Here is a 14,770-nt window from a genome sequence, read left to right on the forward strand (position 1 = left end):
TTGAAGTAGCACGTAAATTTCCTGGAATGGAGAATGAAAGAAATATAAAATATATGATTTTTATAGTGCAGCTGTCTCCGAGTAATAAATAATAACTGCCTCATATACACTTCCTTGAAATTCAGAATGCTTCTCATCTTAGACATGTTCTTCGAATTTTTCAGAAGCTTCAAGTGTTTCAAGACTATTGCCGAAATATCTCACATTTATTTCCCCTACTGCTGAAGTGCTTCCAATTAAGCTGACAAATTGAGGTTCGTCAGACCGTTTGAAGCACTAACGGATAAACAATCAATAACGCTATTCTCCATTACTTTAAGTCAATTTAATCCGACCTATAATTTCAGGAAGAAGCTAAAGTATTTTTAATTAAATTTACATCCTTTTCCAGGAAACTCAAGATGACTTGAAATAACTTCCTTAGAGCTTTCCTTAACAACTTCCCAGTTTCCGCCAAATATAGAAGACATGCTAAATTGTAAATATAGGCTACATGTGCTTTGACCGAATCGATACATTTGATTAATTAAATTGTCCATATGGGCCACACCTAATTCAGTAGGGTTGCCGTGTTCGCGCTTAATGTGGTAAATGCGGAAAATCAGTTGTTTCGTGCTTCTGTTGCAGTACAATGGGCAACAAACTAATTACTTTTACAGACCAACAAATAGTAAATTACCAGGTCTGTAGCCAATTGTTTTTTTATAAAAAATAAGTAATTAAAAACACTTCTCAGGACTGTACGTTCTTCACCAGGAAAGAAATTCTAAGGCAAGTAAACTCGAGTTGTTGATGTAAAACTTTCAAACCTAAACCAATGCTTTTAGGGTATACAAGAAATTCAAAGACATGAAACCTGATCTGATTCCATGCACCATGAAAAAAAACGAAGCTTATTCCATAAAAATTCCAGTTGAATGTTTGGAAGAACTAGCAGAATTCAAGGCAATTCCCACATAACTATTATTAAATAATATACCATATATATTTTATATACATTTAAATTCCAGGAAAACCCCCTTAAGAGCAGGATATTCGAGGTGTTCTCAAGGGATGGCAAAGGCGGTTTGACATTCGAGGATTTTTTGGACATGCTGTCCGTCTTTAGTGAAGCAGCTCCTAGAGATATTAAAGTGTTTTCTGCCTTCAGGATATATGGTAGGCACCTTAATCAAGCTTAAACGATGTTTTCGTTACATTATATTGCAGATTTTGATAACGACAACTTCATAGGGCCTGCTGATTTGGACACAGCCCTCACTTTGCTCACAAAGCAGGAGCTATCACTGGAAGAACGACAGCAGATTACAGAAAAGGTGATGGAAGAGTCGGATGTAGATGGAGATGGAAAGTTGTCGTATTTAGAATTTGAGCATTGCATAACTAGAGCACCAGATTTTTTGTCTACGTTTCACATTAGAATTTAATTGATTTAATCTAACATACTGTTACTGAGGAGGTATTACTACCTCTTATTTCCCTCCCATATCAAAAACGTCCTTCGGTTGACCGTAATATCTTTACCGTATGTGTAAAGCCAATAAAATATTGGCAGGTACGTCAGTTACGCTGAAGGAAAGGAAAACAAACGGAAATGGTCTTGTCATCCTAATGGAGAAAGCAACATCACATCGTGCTTCAATTTCCAACAAATTTCTTTTTGCGCAAATCACTTCCTTTCCATATTTCGATACCGCATTTTCTTGTCAGTTGACTTGAGAATATGTGAACTGTTTTCCATCGCTTCGAGAACAAGAAGCGACAAGAAAATTTTCTTAATCGACACATCATGCCAGCTCAATAAATTGGTTTCATTTAATGCCGTAAAGACATTCATTTTGCTTCATCCCATCTCAAAAATCCCATAGCTACAGTCGTAAGGCAGACCAACGACAAATACGAATAAGGATGTGAGAGAACGTGGGAGTTTGAAATAAAAGATAGAAATGTTTGCCCCATTCGCCTTTAATGTTGATTTTTTTCATTACACACAAAACAACCAGTATCATTGACAATGATGGCATGTTATTGCATTTTTAACAAATTCTTGAATATCGGTAACCATAGAAATGATGAGTGAACGTTAACACTTAACATTGACAGCAATGAGTGATACATTAGACTTATGATAACATATTTTTGATTACATCAAGACCACTAATCTTAGCATAACAAATATCTAAAATATTGTCATTTACTTTGATAATTCTGCAGTATTCCCTTAGATGGACCTGGTTAATATAAGAACTGTTACAAAATTTACTCTTACAATTAGAAGGGGAGACCATCAAAAAGTTACATCCAAAATATATTAGCTTATTTTTTGTCGCAACAGTGATTTTTACAACTGTGACAACAACTCTTATCAATTAGTAATTCTGTTAAAATAATTCGGTAGCTGTTACTTGTTTGGGGTTTCGTCTAACCTCTTAGGGAGGAGTGGCTGCAAAACTGGGAAAAAATCACAAACTTAGCGATCAACCTCACACGAAACAAAGACAAATCTCGCACCTTCAACGATGATATTTACCATCTCCCTCTAAGGCTCATATACAAATTCTAGATAACTCTAACAATCTATCTCTGATTCCATAAATAGAAATATATAGCAGTCAACAGTATTAAAATCATTTCGAGGAAACAGCATAGATTTATTTTGTACAGAGATCACAGAATTAGTATATTTGAACAGACGAAGAGCGACGGTTATAATTTGCCTTATTGATAGGTCTGACGAGCCTCGGATGGAACGGCCCTAATGCATCTTCGTTCGTTGACGAAGGCGAAACGTGACGCTCTTGCTTCAACATATCCAGTTTTCTGAGTGAGGCCCACAATCCTGAAAGCGATATTAAATATCTATGTCATTTTCTATAAAGTTTCGGTCTTCCTAATCACCTTTACTCCAGTCCTTATCCAAACTGGCAATTGACAAAAAGGGGCTCAAACCAGAATGCAACAGTCCTAAGGACTGCGTTAGCACTACGATTTGATGACTGATTCCGTCCTCCATTAACGCATTTAGTAGTTGACAGGTGGTAAATGGTCCCCAGAGTAAGCAAAAGCTGAGGGCCATTAACAACATGAAGTACCCAAGCCTTTTTCGATGTCTCAGACTGCTTGGTACTGGCCTTTCTACTACAGATACGTTCTCTGGGACGTCCACATCGTCCTGCTGGCAATAAAATCACCAAATAAAATTTTAAATAAAGCAACTTCTAAAGGTACCTTTGACATTCCGGTGACTATGATGACGTGAGACTTAGAGCCCTGCGGTTTCTTTCTTTGTAATATTGGCATTGGAAGAGGTAGTTCACCGTGTCGGGCCCTTGCTGTTAGAGACACTGCTGTCAGATTTGAATAAAGAAATAAATTGCTCAACAGTACCTGCAAAGGCATTAATCTTTCAAAATAGATGTCAAGTGCTCAAGGGCAACGAATCATTAAAAACCTATACGGTACGAACGATCGCCTTTTAATGAGGGCAAAATTTTATTAAATCATCCTTAAACGTTTCTCCCAGATGCTCTACAAACTACCTCGGACCCTTCCTATTTAAGATAATTTAAAAATTGGCAATTAAGGGATTTTATATTCGTATAATCAGCTGCATAGGCTTTGCAAATTTTAAATTAATTGCTAATTGCCTTTGATTTTACTGCGAAACGTGTTCGGCAAGACTAACAAAAATGGAACTAATTTAAAGTTAGAGAAAAGCCCTAAAGCATTTCTTTAACTTCATTCTTTTCTTATGTTACATACAGTAGGCGTAACGAGTCAATATTTCAGTAAAATCGATATTAGAAAAATGTCAAGAAATTAAGGAATTGCGCTCGGCAATATATATAACGAAAATTAAAAATTCAGATCACGTTATGAATCCCTCTTTCACTTTGAAGCGGGAAACCATGGTTCGGCAAATCAGTAATTTAATATAAAATGTAACATGTTTTATTATAATTATTCGTATTATTTTACAATTTTTTGGAAGGATTTTAAGGATCTAAACGCCAAAAGCAAAATTACTGCCACGTTACATTACGTTAGGTTACGTTACGTTGCGTTGTGTTGCGTTACGTTACGTTACGAGTGCGTTTCGGTAAACTTTTTAAACATATTATCATGGAGTATGCCAAAAACACGGTCGTTGCTCTAAATCGTATCCTACCTCATCAAATGTAAAGTCTACAGCCGGATTACGAGACAAACTAGTTAAGTTTAGTTTGAAACTGGATGCTGCAATTATGCAAGTCTATTCTTGAGAAGGGAGAGGTGCTAAATTTGCGAAATATTCACAGGGAGTTTCAAATTCAATCTTGGTAAGCTGTTTCACGTATCAAGACCTCCGCGTGATAAACAAATATTTTAAAATTAATAAATTTCCTGGGGGATTCTGCAGACTAGAGTTAGATGAATAAAACCTATAGAAAAAGTTATCAAAAATATGTACCTACAGTTTATTATTGTCAATCTTTACCGTTACAACGAGATGTCGCAGGAGAAAAATTAGAAAAGACCGAAAAGGAAAATGATGATAGAATTTCTTATCAGTCGCCTATCACTTTCCTCCAAATATTCGACAATCACTTCCACCGTGATCACTGGTTCCGCTTGAAAATGATTTAAGCAGTAAATCTTCTTTTAAAATTCACCAGCCTGGAGCAGACGTGATTTGCTTTGGGAAATTTATCCGTTTCAGTTGCACGCGTTCGTCAATTAGTTACGTGTATCTAGTACTGTAGCTGTACTGGTATCTCTTAAACCCATTTTAAGCTTTTTTTTATTATTTAGAGTAAAAAAGTTAAGGTTTCTATTTGTCCACGATTCGACTTGATTTTTCCTGAAAAATTTTATAACCTGCAGTTTTCTATTAATTTGTTCTATATCCTTAACGATTACAATCCTTCACGGGATTTCTGTGAAAAGATGCTTCTTTTGAAAACTCTTGGCCTACATCGCTCTAGGTAATGGAGTCTATGTTATATGTTACCTTCTCTCGTTGCATTTATTTGTGGTTCATTGAACAATGTAACGATCCTTTAAAAGCAATTAAAAAAATGTGTGAGATTATACAAAAGTGTGTAGGCTGGTATCGCCTAAATATCTCTCGTCTACCCAGAATTATTGTCCCAGTTTGTCGAACTATGAAATTCCAGTATATTTAGATGGCAGAGAAGCTAGATTGCAGGCCCTATCATTTTCAGCTTAATGACTCTCTTATGGCCTATTTCGTTGTTAATCCGTATAATTATGTGGCTGCGGTTCGAACCTGTTAAAAGCTTCGGTCGTCCAAATAATTCATTCAATTTCAGAGTTTACTGTGTGTTGCTAACTCGTAAACTGTACAAATAAAATAATACCGGTATATTTGGGATAAAACACCGTAATTTATTCAAATAACTAATAGCTAATAAATATAAAATAAATCTACAACCAGTAAAAGTGAAATATTGACTTACTAATAAGATTATTATATGTTTTTTCATAAATATGTTAACTACCCACGAGTAAATATTTCTGTCAAAAATTATTGCTAATATTTATTCAGGTCATTAATAATTTCCTATTCTTGTCAAAATGTTTTATTAAGTTTTTTGTGAGCGGGATTTTAGTATACTAATTACCTGTACACATTTCTGTAGTGTGGTTTGTCACTATCCAAAATTCTATTACAACTATATTACTATCTTTTCGCCAACAGGCATGGCAGCAACTTCGAGAAATTTCACACACTACACCGACTTTTCATGAATAAAAATGTCTTCGACATATCAAATAAAAACACATCTGAAAAAAAACCCTGTGTACCTAATTTGAAAATTACTGAATGAACCTTAAATTTAATCTGAAGGGACTTTTGAAAGGACTGTGACTATAATAGTATTTATAGCCAAATAAAATTTACTTGAGGAGTTTTATAAGACTACTCTGCAAAGTTTTGTGCCAATAAAACCATTTTTACGGTTTTCAGTTTTCTCGTTAAAATACACCATTAGCGGATTGAATGGAGTGTCGAATACTTACGGCTAGAATAGGAATGGCATGGGTGATGATGACTTTGACTACAACAGCTAAGGACAGCCAAGAGTACTTTCTGTGTCAAGAAATAGTCTCCACAAGAACCATTAACGTAGATGTTATGTATATAAGCCCCACTATATAAGGTAAAATCTTCACTCTCGTTACTCTTCTGTTGGGTATAAACTTCTTCACTACACAGTACCGGTCCACGGCGACAAACATCATGAATAGAGTCGCGCACGAGACAGGCAGACTCTAAAATTAAAACAAAAACAAATTCACTGTTCTTTACAATCCAGGCTAAAGTAATGTTAAAAAAGTATATTGAGTCTATATGAACTTTAAGATGAGCTGTGCATTTATACATCTCCTGTAATTTCTATTACCATTTATTGATGATATGAAAAGTAACGATTAAAATGCAGATCATCGCGATGATGATCATCAGGACCATTATCGAACATTGGTATTATGGACACTCCAAAGGAACATGCTAATGGTTTGATATCGAGTTATCATTAATATTGTGGTACGACAATATCAGCTAAAGAACCATATTTATTACTGAATATCGAAGTAACATATTGAATTTAATGTAAACTGATAGGAAATTATGTTCCTGATAATTCAGAAAAAAATCATCACGAATACAGGACGATGTTAAGCGCAGAACTTCTCACAAATTTCATCTAATTCACAGGTAATGATATCTGATATAGCGCCACGTGTAAGGATATAGCTCGCAGACCCAACAGTCTAGATGGGGAACGTAACTTGCCTTATCTAGTTAACCAAAGATAAACACAAATATCTAGCAAACCCAGATGTCAGAGAATGCATAAACGTACAGCTGATATTAATAATTAAATCATCCGAGAAGTTGAACTGTGTTAAATGCAAACAAATAATTATGCAAGGGATGGGCACATGGGGTTAAGGACATAGTTCGTAAATTCCATATATCAACAAACGGAATGAAGTAGGGGTGACGATTAAAAAACTAGTAAATCTAATGATGAGTGCTAGCACGTCAGACGACTCCAAATGAAACAAAGTTAGAAGTGGAGTAAAGAGATAATCCGAGGACTATGACACATAATAGACACCACTGGGGATCTTAAAAGTGATCATTTGTATGAAAGAGGCGATGATTTTGGAGCTACTAGGAGCGGTTTAACTGAATATATTTAGACCATTAAGAGCAGACTCCCCAAAGACGCCTCCGACGGATTTATCGTACTAGGAAATAACACATGACTGTTTTGAATGATTTCAGTTGTGCTTACTGGGAATAATTTTGTATGTGGGGATGTGTGCGCTACAGAAACTATAATTTACCCTAAAATTAAGACTGGTGTGAAGCTCAGTTCAGCGTGAAGAGAGGGCCTCAGGCACGGCCCGAACCAACCTCTATTTGGTAACGTAAATATGAGCGGGTCACGTATAAATGACTATACTTTCAGGTTGCAAAAGAATTGAACAAAATAAGAAGAAAAACCATAGGCAAATATCGAAATATTAAATATTATGCATGTAAGGTTTGTTTAAAGTATTTTAGCACATGAATATTTTCCTGTTTCCTGATACCCCAGCTGATACACCTACAACCAAGCCCAAAATCTTATGGACAACGTTGCCGTACTGGGTGTATTCCCTTCCCACTCTCTTGTCACTGGGTAAGTATGGGGTGAGGCAGAATGAAATATCCATTTCCAAAGGTAATTTGTCGCATAATAATATAGAGGCACACAAATTCAAATGAAGTCGAGACGCTTTCGCGATAAATGTAAGTTTATGTGTGAATATGGAGCGTTGATAAAATATTCAATGCTCTCTTGCAGCTGCCATTTGTTTTAAAAATAAGAATTCTTTTGTAAACATCCAGCGTTTATTTCGCCGTCAGTTTCATTCAACTTCAGGAGATTCAATTCTGAGTCGAATAACAATTAGATAATTGAAACATAATATTCGGACAGAGCTTAACGTAATCCCAATTCAAATGTCGGGGCGGGTGAGCAAAACTGTCGTATTAGAGATCAGGAGAACCAGTAGGGCGGAGGTGGTCATTTGGATGGTGTAGTTTAAAAAAATAAAATTTCAGCGTTTTCTCGAATGCCTTTTATGCGATTTTTGAATAGAAATATAGCCACTAATTAAGGCAATGAAAATTAAAGCGGATTCTTCGTTCTGTCTAAGCCTTTATAAGAATATGAATTTTTGAGAAATCCCTTTATCGCAAAAATTAATTACGAATAAGCAATGTATTTTGCAAAGATACTCTTCGTTCCTTAAAGAAAGCGAGCCTCAAGAAAACAACTTTGTTTTTGGAGCTTCGTATTAAAAATCCTTTGAGACACCATGTTTCCTCGAAATTTCAAATTAACGATAGATAGTTGATCATTTTAATCGCTTCAGTTCAACACATTCGTTTAAGGAAGGAATCTTAACTGACAGTCACTCTCTGATCCAGCCATTCTATCAACACGAGTGTACAGATTAAAGAGCCGTGAGACACACTTACGGCTCGAAAATAGACTTACAAAGCAAACAACACTTTCTCTATACCTTTATAAAACCAAATAATCAGCTTAGCATTGTCAAGTAGCGAACGTTGGACGAAAATTTGCATAAGCCGACGTTAACTGAATTAAAACAAACATATGCAAAAAATAAACGTAATACATTATGAGAACGAGGCACATTTGGCACATTAAAACAAAAATGTGAGTGAGGCATCAAAATTACACGCCCCGTAAAAATATGGCATTTGCGATTGAGAGAGTACGTAGAGGTAAAAATTATACGGATTTTACGAGGTAGAGCTATCCTTGCTCAATTTACATAATGTCTACGTATACGTACGATTTTGATGAGGTGGCAATTTTGAGCCTGAGTAGGAAATTAATTTTAAACAGAAACTTTTAATTAGGAAATAGTTTTCGATATAGAACATGGTGTGATGTTCAGTCTCTAGGAACTATTAGGTGCTGCAGCTGATGTGGGGCAAAATTTAAAATATAAAATAGTCAGAATGAAGAAGAGTTATTAGTAAGGAAAATAGGAATAGCTTAGTCTAGTAACTGTCAAATACGAATAGAAAAATGTGTTTTTTTCTTGATACGAGGTACCACTATTCCTTCCTTCAGTCAACTATTCCTTAAAGCAAACGAAGCTATTGCCTAAAAGCTGCATTTTCCATAATATTAGTAAATCTCAGGCGAGTCGCATCATTATACAATTGTTGGAGAAGTAGAAGCCATTACTAAATCTACGGGATAAAGGTAGCGCAGATTTGCGGTTGAATGTAGATACAACTTTGAACCCAATTTCAAAGTTCGGCTTATTTGGGGACCCTATGCGGATTAAAGGGTTTCTGATACAATGACGGCTGGTTTGCGACGAGCCATCGGAAAAGGTTGTATATTTTTGAAGAAGAAAATATACTGGTACATATGCATCAAGCTAAAAGTGTCAAAGACGTAACGACACGACTCAGATGGGGGACCAGGCTAGAATATCCCCACAGCATTCGCAAATACTTTCTTTAACAAAATGAATAAAGAATTATACATACCTCAAAAAAGTCCAAAACAACGACCACAGCTGGCAACTCAGGCTTATAAAGAGACCTGTAAGTTTTCACTGGACAGCTGATGGCACACACAGAAAGATCCGAAATTACCATCGCAACCAGCAAAGGGTTCCTTGGCAGCTTACTCTTGAACAATTTGTAGGCAAAAAAGGCATTAATAAAAACTCCAACGCTTGAATTTAGGATGTATAAGCATATGACAATTTCTGTTGTAATCATAATTTTTAAAATTACGTTTGACGGCATAATTCACAAACAAAAGTTGAGCAAAAACATCGTGCCGCACAATCGTCGTAAAGTTCGCGGATGTTTCTGGCAAAGCGAGATCACTTCCCTCCAAAGGCTCAGAATCGACTGAATTCACTCTCTCGCCGAATGTATAGGTACACCCCCGTCGATTTCTACCCTTATCGCATAACGAGGAATGTCCTCCTTTGCAATAAAAAAAACTATTTTTTTGTCTCGATCGTAGGAATTGTTACAACTTTCACTTGACTATTCCAGACAACACAAACAATATTTCCCTTTTATTCATGAGCTTGACTCAATTCGTTTTTTGTTGAATGAAGGATTCCCATACTTAGAAGCTCAAAGACAAATAACAGCAAAATGTATTTCATTTCTAATCAGAAAGCGAGGAGTGTGGAAACTCTGTATATTAGCGACTTCTGCGAAACGACGTCCTAAGTCAACTTAAAAAATGAATGGAAAGCTGTTCATTATTAACCGTTGTGAAATATGTAGCGTTCTAGAAAAATATGTTTAAACAGCAAATGGAAAAACGGAGTCTCATAATCATTCGAAAGCATTCCAAAATTTCCAAAAGCGCCAAATCACGGGGTACGTTTATTGAAAGCCAAGAACAACGAAAACCCACACCGAAGGTACATTCTACTTAAAAATTCACAAGAATTACAAGCCAAGTGCTTACTCCGATTAAAAAAAGTCAGGATTTTAAGACTGAAAATAGTAACTTGTAGTCATTTAGTGAGGACTAAACTCTTTATTTGTTCCCCTGCACTTGAAAAAAAAACTGAAATAGCCATTTTATGTGCGTTCGAAAAAGACTCTTCAAAAGACTTACATTTTTCCTAATGGAACACCCAGTATATTTAATTAAGCTGCTGATTCTCCTGTAAATTTTATGTTTTAGAAAGCAGCACGAATGCGAGTAGACGAGGAGAAAATAACATATACATAACATAATGGAGTTAAAATAGAAAAATTCATCTTTGACGTGTTTCAATTCAATTCAATAAGCTTGTTACCTGGGACATACCACGCATTTCTGAGTTCAGTGCCTTCAAGAACGCGGACACTGCCGTAGATGACTGTCCTTCCATAGCGAGGGCAGACCTATTAACTCTACATAAAAAATACATAGAACAAGTCGGGAGCATATTAATGTAGGTTTTTCTTCCGTTGTCTAGGGGTTTATTAATTGGAGCTTCGGCAATTGTGTTTTAGGGATAGTTAGGGATCTTTCAATGATAGCCACGTTAACTTAACGATATGAATATATTAGATAAAAAACTGAGTAAAAAAGCGCGGGCACGACCCCTGAGTCTTCAGTCCACTAGGAAGCCAGGAAAAAGAGAGCGATCCGCTTTCTCCCTAGTCTTAAGTATGAACATCCATGATCGTAAACCATGGGCGTACCATTTAAACAATACTTGAAGGCATTGGGACAGTCCTCCGCACGGAGCCGCTGCGTCCACATCTGGCACCCAGCCCTTGGCGAAGACCTCGCCAAAGGGAACCAGCATTGTACTTCCCATGCCAACAGAGCATCGTGGAAAAAACCCAGGTTACGGGGTAATGCCAACCATGGGCGTACCTTAGGGGTAACTCGCCCTCATGCCCTAATCCTTAATCCTAACTTATCGCAGGATATCTACAAACTATGTACACTAAGCGGTCTGACACGCGGATCCCACATTAATGAACTAGTGTGGAAGTAGAAACTTCCTCATTGTTGTCATATGCCAGGAGAACATCGAGCAAGCAGTTAAAAGCAAGAACTTCGATTCTGCCACTATTTTACTGTCCATGGAGGATGTTCTTTGATCTTACGTAAACGATGTTACGAACAGCAAGACGTAAATAGCAGTCAATTTTCGACATCATGTCCAAGGCTATACAATTTTAATGGAAATGTATGGTAATGGATGATGCGTATGTGTAACAGAAAAGATTTTACCACCAATATGTGATAATTGCGTTGTTTTTAGTAACTTATTAACTAACTGAAATAATAACCTGAGAGACGTATGTAGCTTTGCTTGCAAAAGATTGGTGTTTCTTTAAGGTACATTATAATGTGCTAAGTTGTGCATAAAGGAAATTTTTGTTGACTCATGCGAAGATACGTAGTTAGTGCTTGGCTAACGATGGGCTAGAGTTAAGTAATATTTCATAGGAATATGATTTCTGCGCCACAGCTTATTAAGTAACAAAAATTTCAGAACGTTTTTGAAAAATATCATTTCAATTTATTTCCATTGCATATCAAAACGTACGATATCGCGGAAACTAAAGAGTGTGTTGTAACCGGATTTAAGCAGTTTTAGGCACGTAATCGATTAATATGAGATTTCATTTTGAGGCAGTTGCTCTATGAATCCCAGAAACATCGGCGCACAAAGTAAGGTGCAGGAAAAATTTTTAATTTTCGAGGTGTTGTTTTTAGGTCTAATCGATCGATATGGGTGCTATTGGTTCTAGGGATGAATTAGAAAAAAGGTTTTAGAGCCTTAAAAATGTATTGTATCAGCGTGAAATTAGTCAGAAAGGCAAAATTTTCCGTACGAGCGCGTGTTTCGGACGTTCTTTTACCGACAAAGATGTTTAAGTTCAAAATTTTTCAATTCAAGTTTATATTAAGTTTCCATCCAATTTTGGGGAATAGAACACGGGGTTTAATTTGTGACACTATTTTCAGAGATATCTTGTAGACGGACTGATGCCAAAAACTGTATTTTGGAAACGCCCATTCAGCATACAAATCGATGTATGAATGGATCAGTTTCGCTGTCCTGAGATGGACATTGTAAGCCTCATTTGCAAAAAGAGACTGTAGTACTAAATAACTATAGACTTTTGTCTATATGCCTAGTATCAATTTTATAAAAAAGTAGGTAGTGGAAAAAATTATGGCCCAGTAAAAAGGTGGTCACCTTGAGCAAAACAACTTATTTACCGTATTGCCGGTGAGATTTGGGCTTCGAGATATCAAATGCGTTCCACGGCATAGCTCAAATGCTTTCAGCGATACAGGGACCGAAGAAACATGATTTTTAGATCCATGAGGAAACCGGGAAATGTAATTAAAATACAAGAATGGAGATTTTAGGGTCTTATTGTTACGTATAAATTTCCCAGAAAATATGGAGTTCCGTTAAAATCGTGTTGATCCGCCCGAAGAACGCGCCCTTACTTTACATAAATCATTAAAGCCATTACATAATAACAACGGGTTCGATTTTCGATACAATCCGCGATCACCAGGTTAAAGGCATTGAAAGAACAAGTTTACTGTTTAGTCAAATTTAATGCCAGTTGGAGACCTTTATTCATTTCTAGCCAGGAACTTTCACTATTCACATGTGTTTGTCATAATTTCCTGCAAAGGCTGGGAATATGTAGGTCAGTGGCGTGTTATGAGGGAAATTCGTTTGGTAATTGGCGTGGCGCCGACAATACATTAAGATGGCACATTGTGGGAAGAGCGTTATCTAGAGATGATAAAGTGTCGCTTTATTACATAGAATATACTATTGTTTTTACGAAATTTATTAAGTTATATAAAAAATTATATACATTTATACATATACATATAAATCCTCATTTCCAGGACATAAAGCTATCGGCCATTTGCTTCCTGTGCCCTTGTGACAAAAACACTTAGATCTATACATAAATACTACATAATTCATAAAATGCGAAGAAAAGAAAAAAAATTTAGAAATAGTTCAAGTGAACCGTTGAAGGAAAAAAAGCAGGATTGCCGTGTTTGCCTTGTTAGACCAAGAGGGTTCAGTATGGTCCAATTGTGACTATTATCGTCCCATCATGTCCGAATTTGTTGCAGTTTTTCTGTTATTCTTGACATTTGCGTGTGTTCGTTGAGGGAGAAAGATGCTTGAAGAGTTTGATGCGAATATCGCAAAAACATTGATCGCTGAAGCTGTTCTTCCTTTGAACTACTTGGAGTTTAGGCATCGGTATAAGTGAACTTATGTGTAAGTGTCAAATGGGCTTGAACAGATTTCTGATTGCTCCTCGAAATGAGCTTTTAATTATTGTTAAAAAATTTAAGCCCCAGTATATTCTCCTAATTAAAAAAAAATTGTCGAAATTCTTTTAAAGTTATGGTATTGGGGACGCCTGCTACGAGACAGACTGGACCAACTGCCGTCCCCAAGTCAGAAGAATGTTCTCCATGTTAATGGAATGCAGCGAAAGACTCTTTCATATGAGAACCGGCAAGTTTTGTGTCCTCTCATTAGTCTCATTCAGTTCACTATGATTGCAAAGATCACTTTGCGTTCGGTCAACTGAGTCCAACATCTCTCAAGATCGTCGTGATTGAAAAAATGAGTTGTGTCAGCTACGACTCGAATGTTATGAAGAGGGCCTGTGGCATGAAAACGGAGTCTTAAATCTGTCTGAATGGCTTTTACATAAAAAGAAAATGATGAATCGACAATCTGAATCAAATTCTTATTCGAAGTTGCCAATAAATTTTATGCTTAACCCGAATCAAACACTATTGGCATATACTGAAGAATAACCCATCTCTGAAGAGAAATATCTGATTCTTCGAGAATTCGGCAGCACCGCCAAGTCGACCTACCTCCCGCACTCTGACTGGGTACCGGAGGAATGCGGTTTTCATTAACATTCTCATTTATTGTACTATCTCTCGTGATGAGATGTACTGTAAACCCATAAATGAAGGTTAAAAGTACCACAGGTTCGAGAGTGGATATTTTAAAAATCCCGAGTTTTTATCAATCAAAATCAAAGCTAAACAAGCGACATTACCCAGGAATTGTTTTCTTTTAAAGCTAGCGAGAGAGTCACTCTACACCTCTGCAATAACAATCGCGTTTTCCTCTTATTGGCGAGCCAACTAGTGGACAAATAAATCAGCAA

General features: G+C 36.4%; 2 protein-coding genes across 2 annotated transcripts; one reads left to right on the plus strand and one right to left on the minus strand.

Annotated features, from left to right (window-relative positions):
* The first annotated feature begins 518 nt into the window (after positions 1-518).
* Cib2 (Calcium and integrin binding family member 2) lies at positions 519-1,475 on the plus strand. Its single transcript, XM_066398890.1, has 5 exons — positions 519-682; positions 737-771; positions 828-945; positions 1,011-1,158; positions 1,210-1,475. Exons 1-5 carry the CDS (start codon positions 632-634, stop codon positions 1,425-1,427), a joined length of 570 nt encoding a protein of 189 aa, XP_066254987.1. The 5' UTR covers positions 519-631; the 3' UTR covers positions 1,428-1,475.
* A 517-nt stretch (positions 1,476-1,992) lies between these two features.
* Positions 1,993-9,958, minus strand: LOC136414795 (uncharacterized). The gene is given in 5 exon segments (XM_066398989.1): positions 1,993-2,839; positions 2,899-3,175; positions 3,229-3,387; positions 6,025-6,276; positions 9,596-9,958. Coding segments are annotated over 5 exon segments (1,116 nt in total). The 5' UTR covers positions 9,860-9,958; the 3' UTR covers positions 1,993-2,675.
* Between the last annotated feature and the right edge of the window lie 4,812 nt (positions 9,959-14,770).

This window comes from Euwallacea similis, chromosome 18 (assembly GCF_039881205.1).
Source record: "Euwallacea similis isolate ESF13 chromosome 18, ESF131.1, whole genome shotgun sequence".
Classification (NCBI taxonomy): domain Eukaryota; kingdom Metazoa; phylum Arthropoda; class Insecta; order Coleoptera; family Curculionidae; genus Euwallacea; species Euwallacea similis.

What these genes read in the sequence shown, in the direction of transcription:
- Cib2 (XM_066398890.1), top strand. Translation starts at nt 632, where the DNA reads ATGGGCAACAAACTAATTACTTTTACAGACCAACAAATAGTAAATTAC. An exon ending in AAGAACTAGCAGAATTCAAG is followed by an intron (nt 946 to 1,010) that starts GCAATTCCCACA and finishes TTTAAATTCCAG; the next exon opens with GAAAACCCCCTTAAGAGCAG. An exon ending in TTCTGCCTTCAGGATATATG is followed by an intron (nt 1,159 to 1,209) that starts GTAGGCACCTTA and finishes ATTATATTGCAG; the next exon opens with ATTTTGATAACGACAACTTC.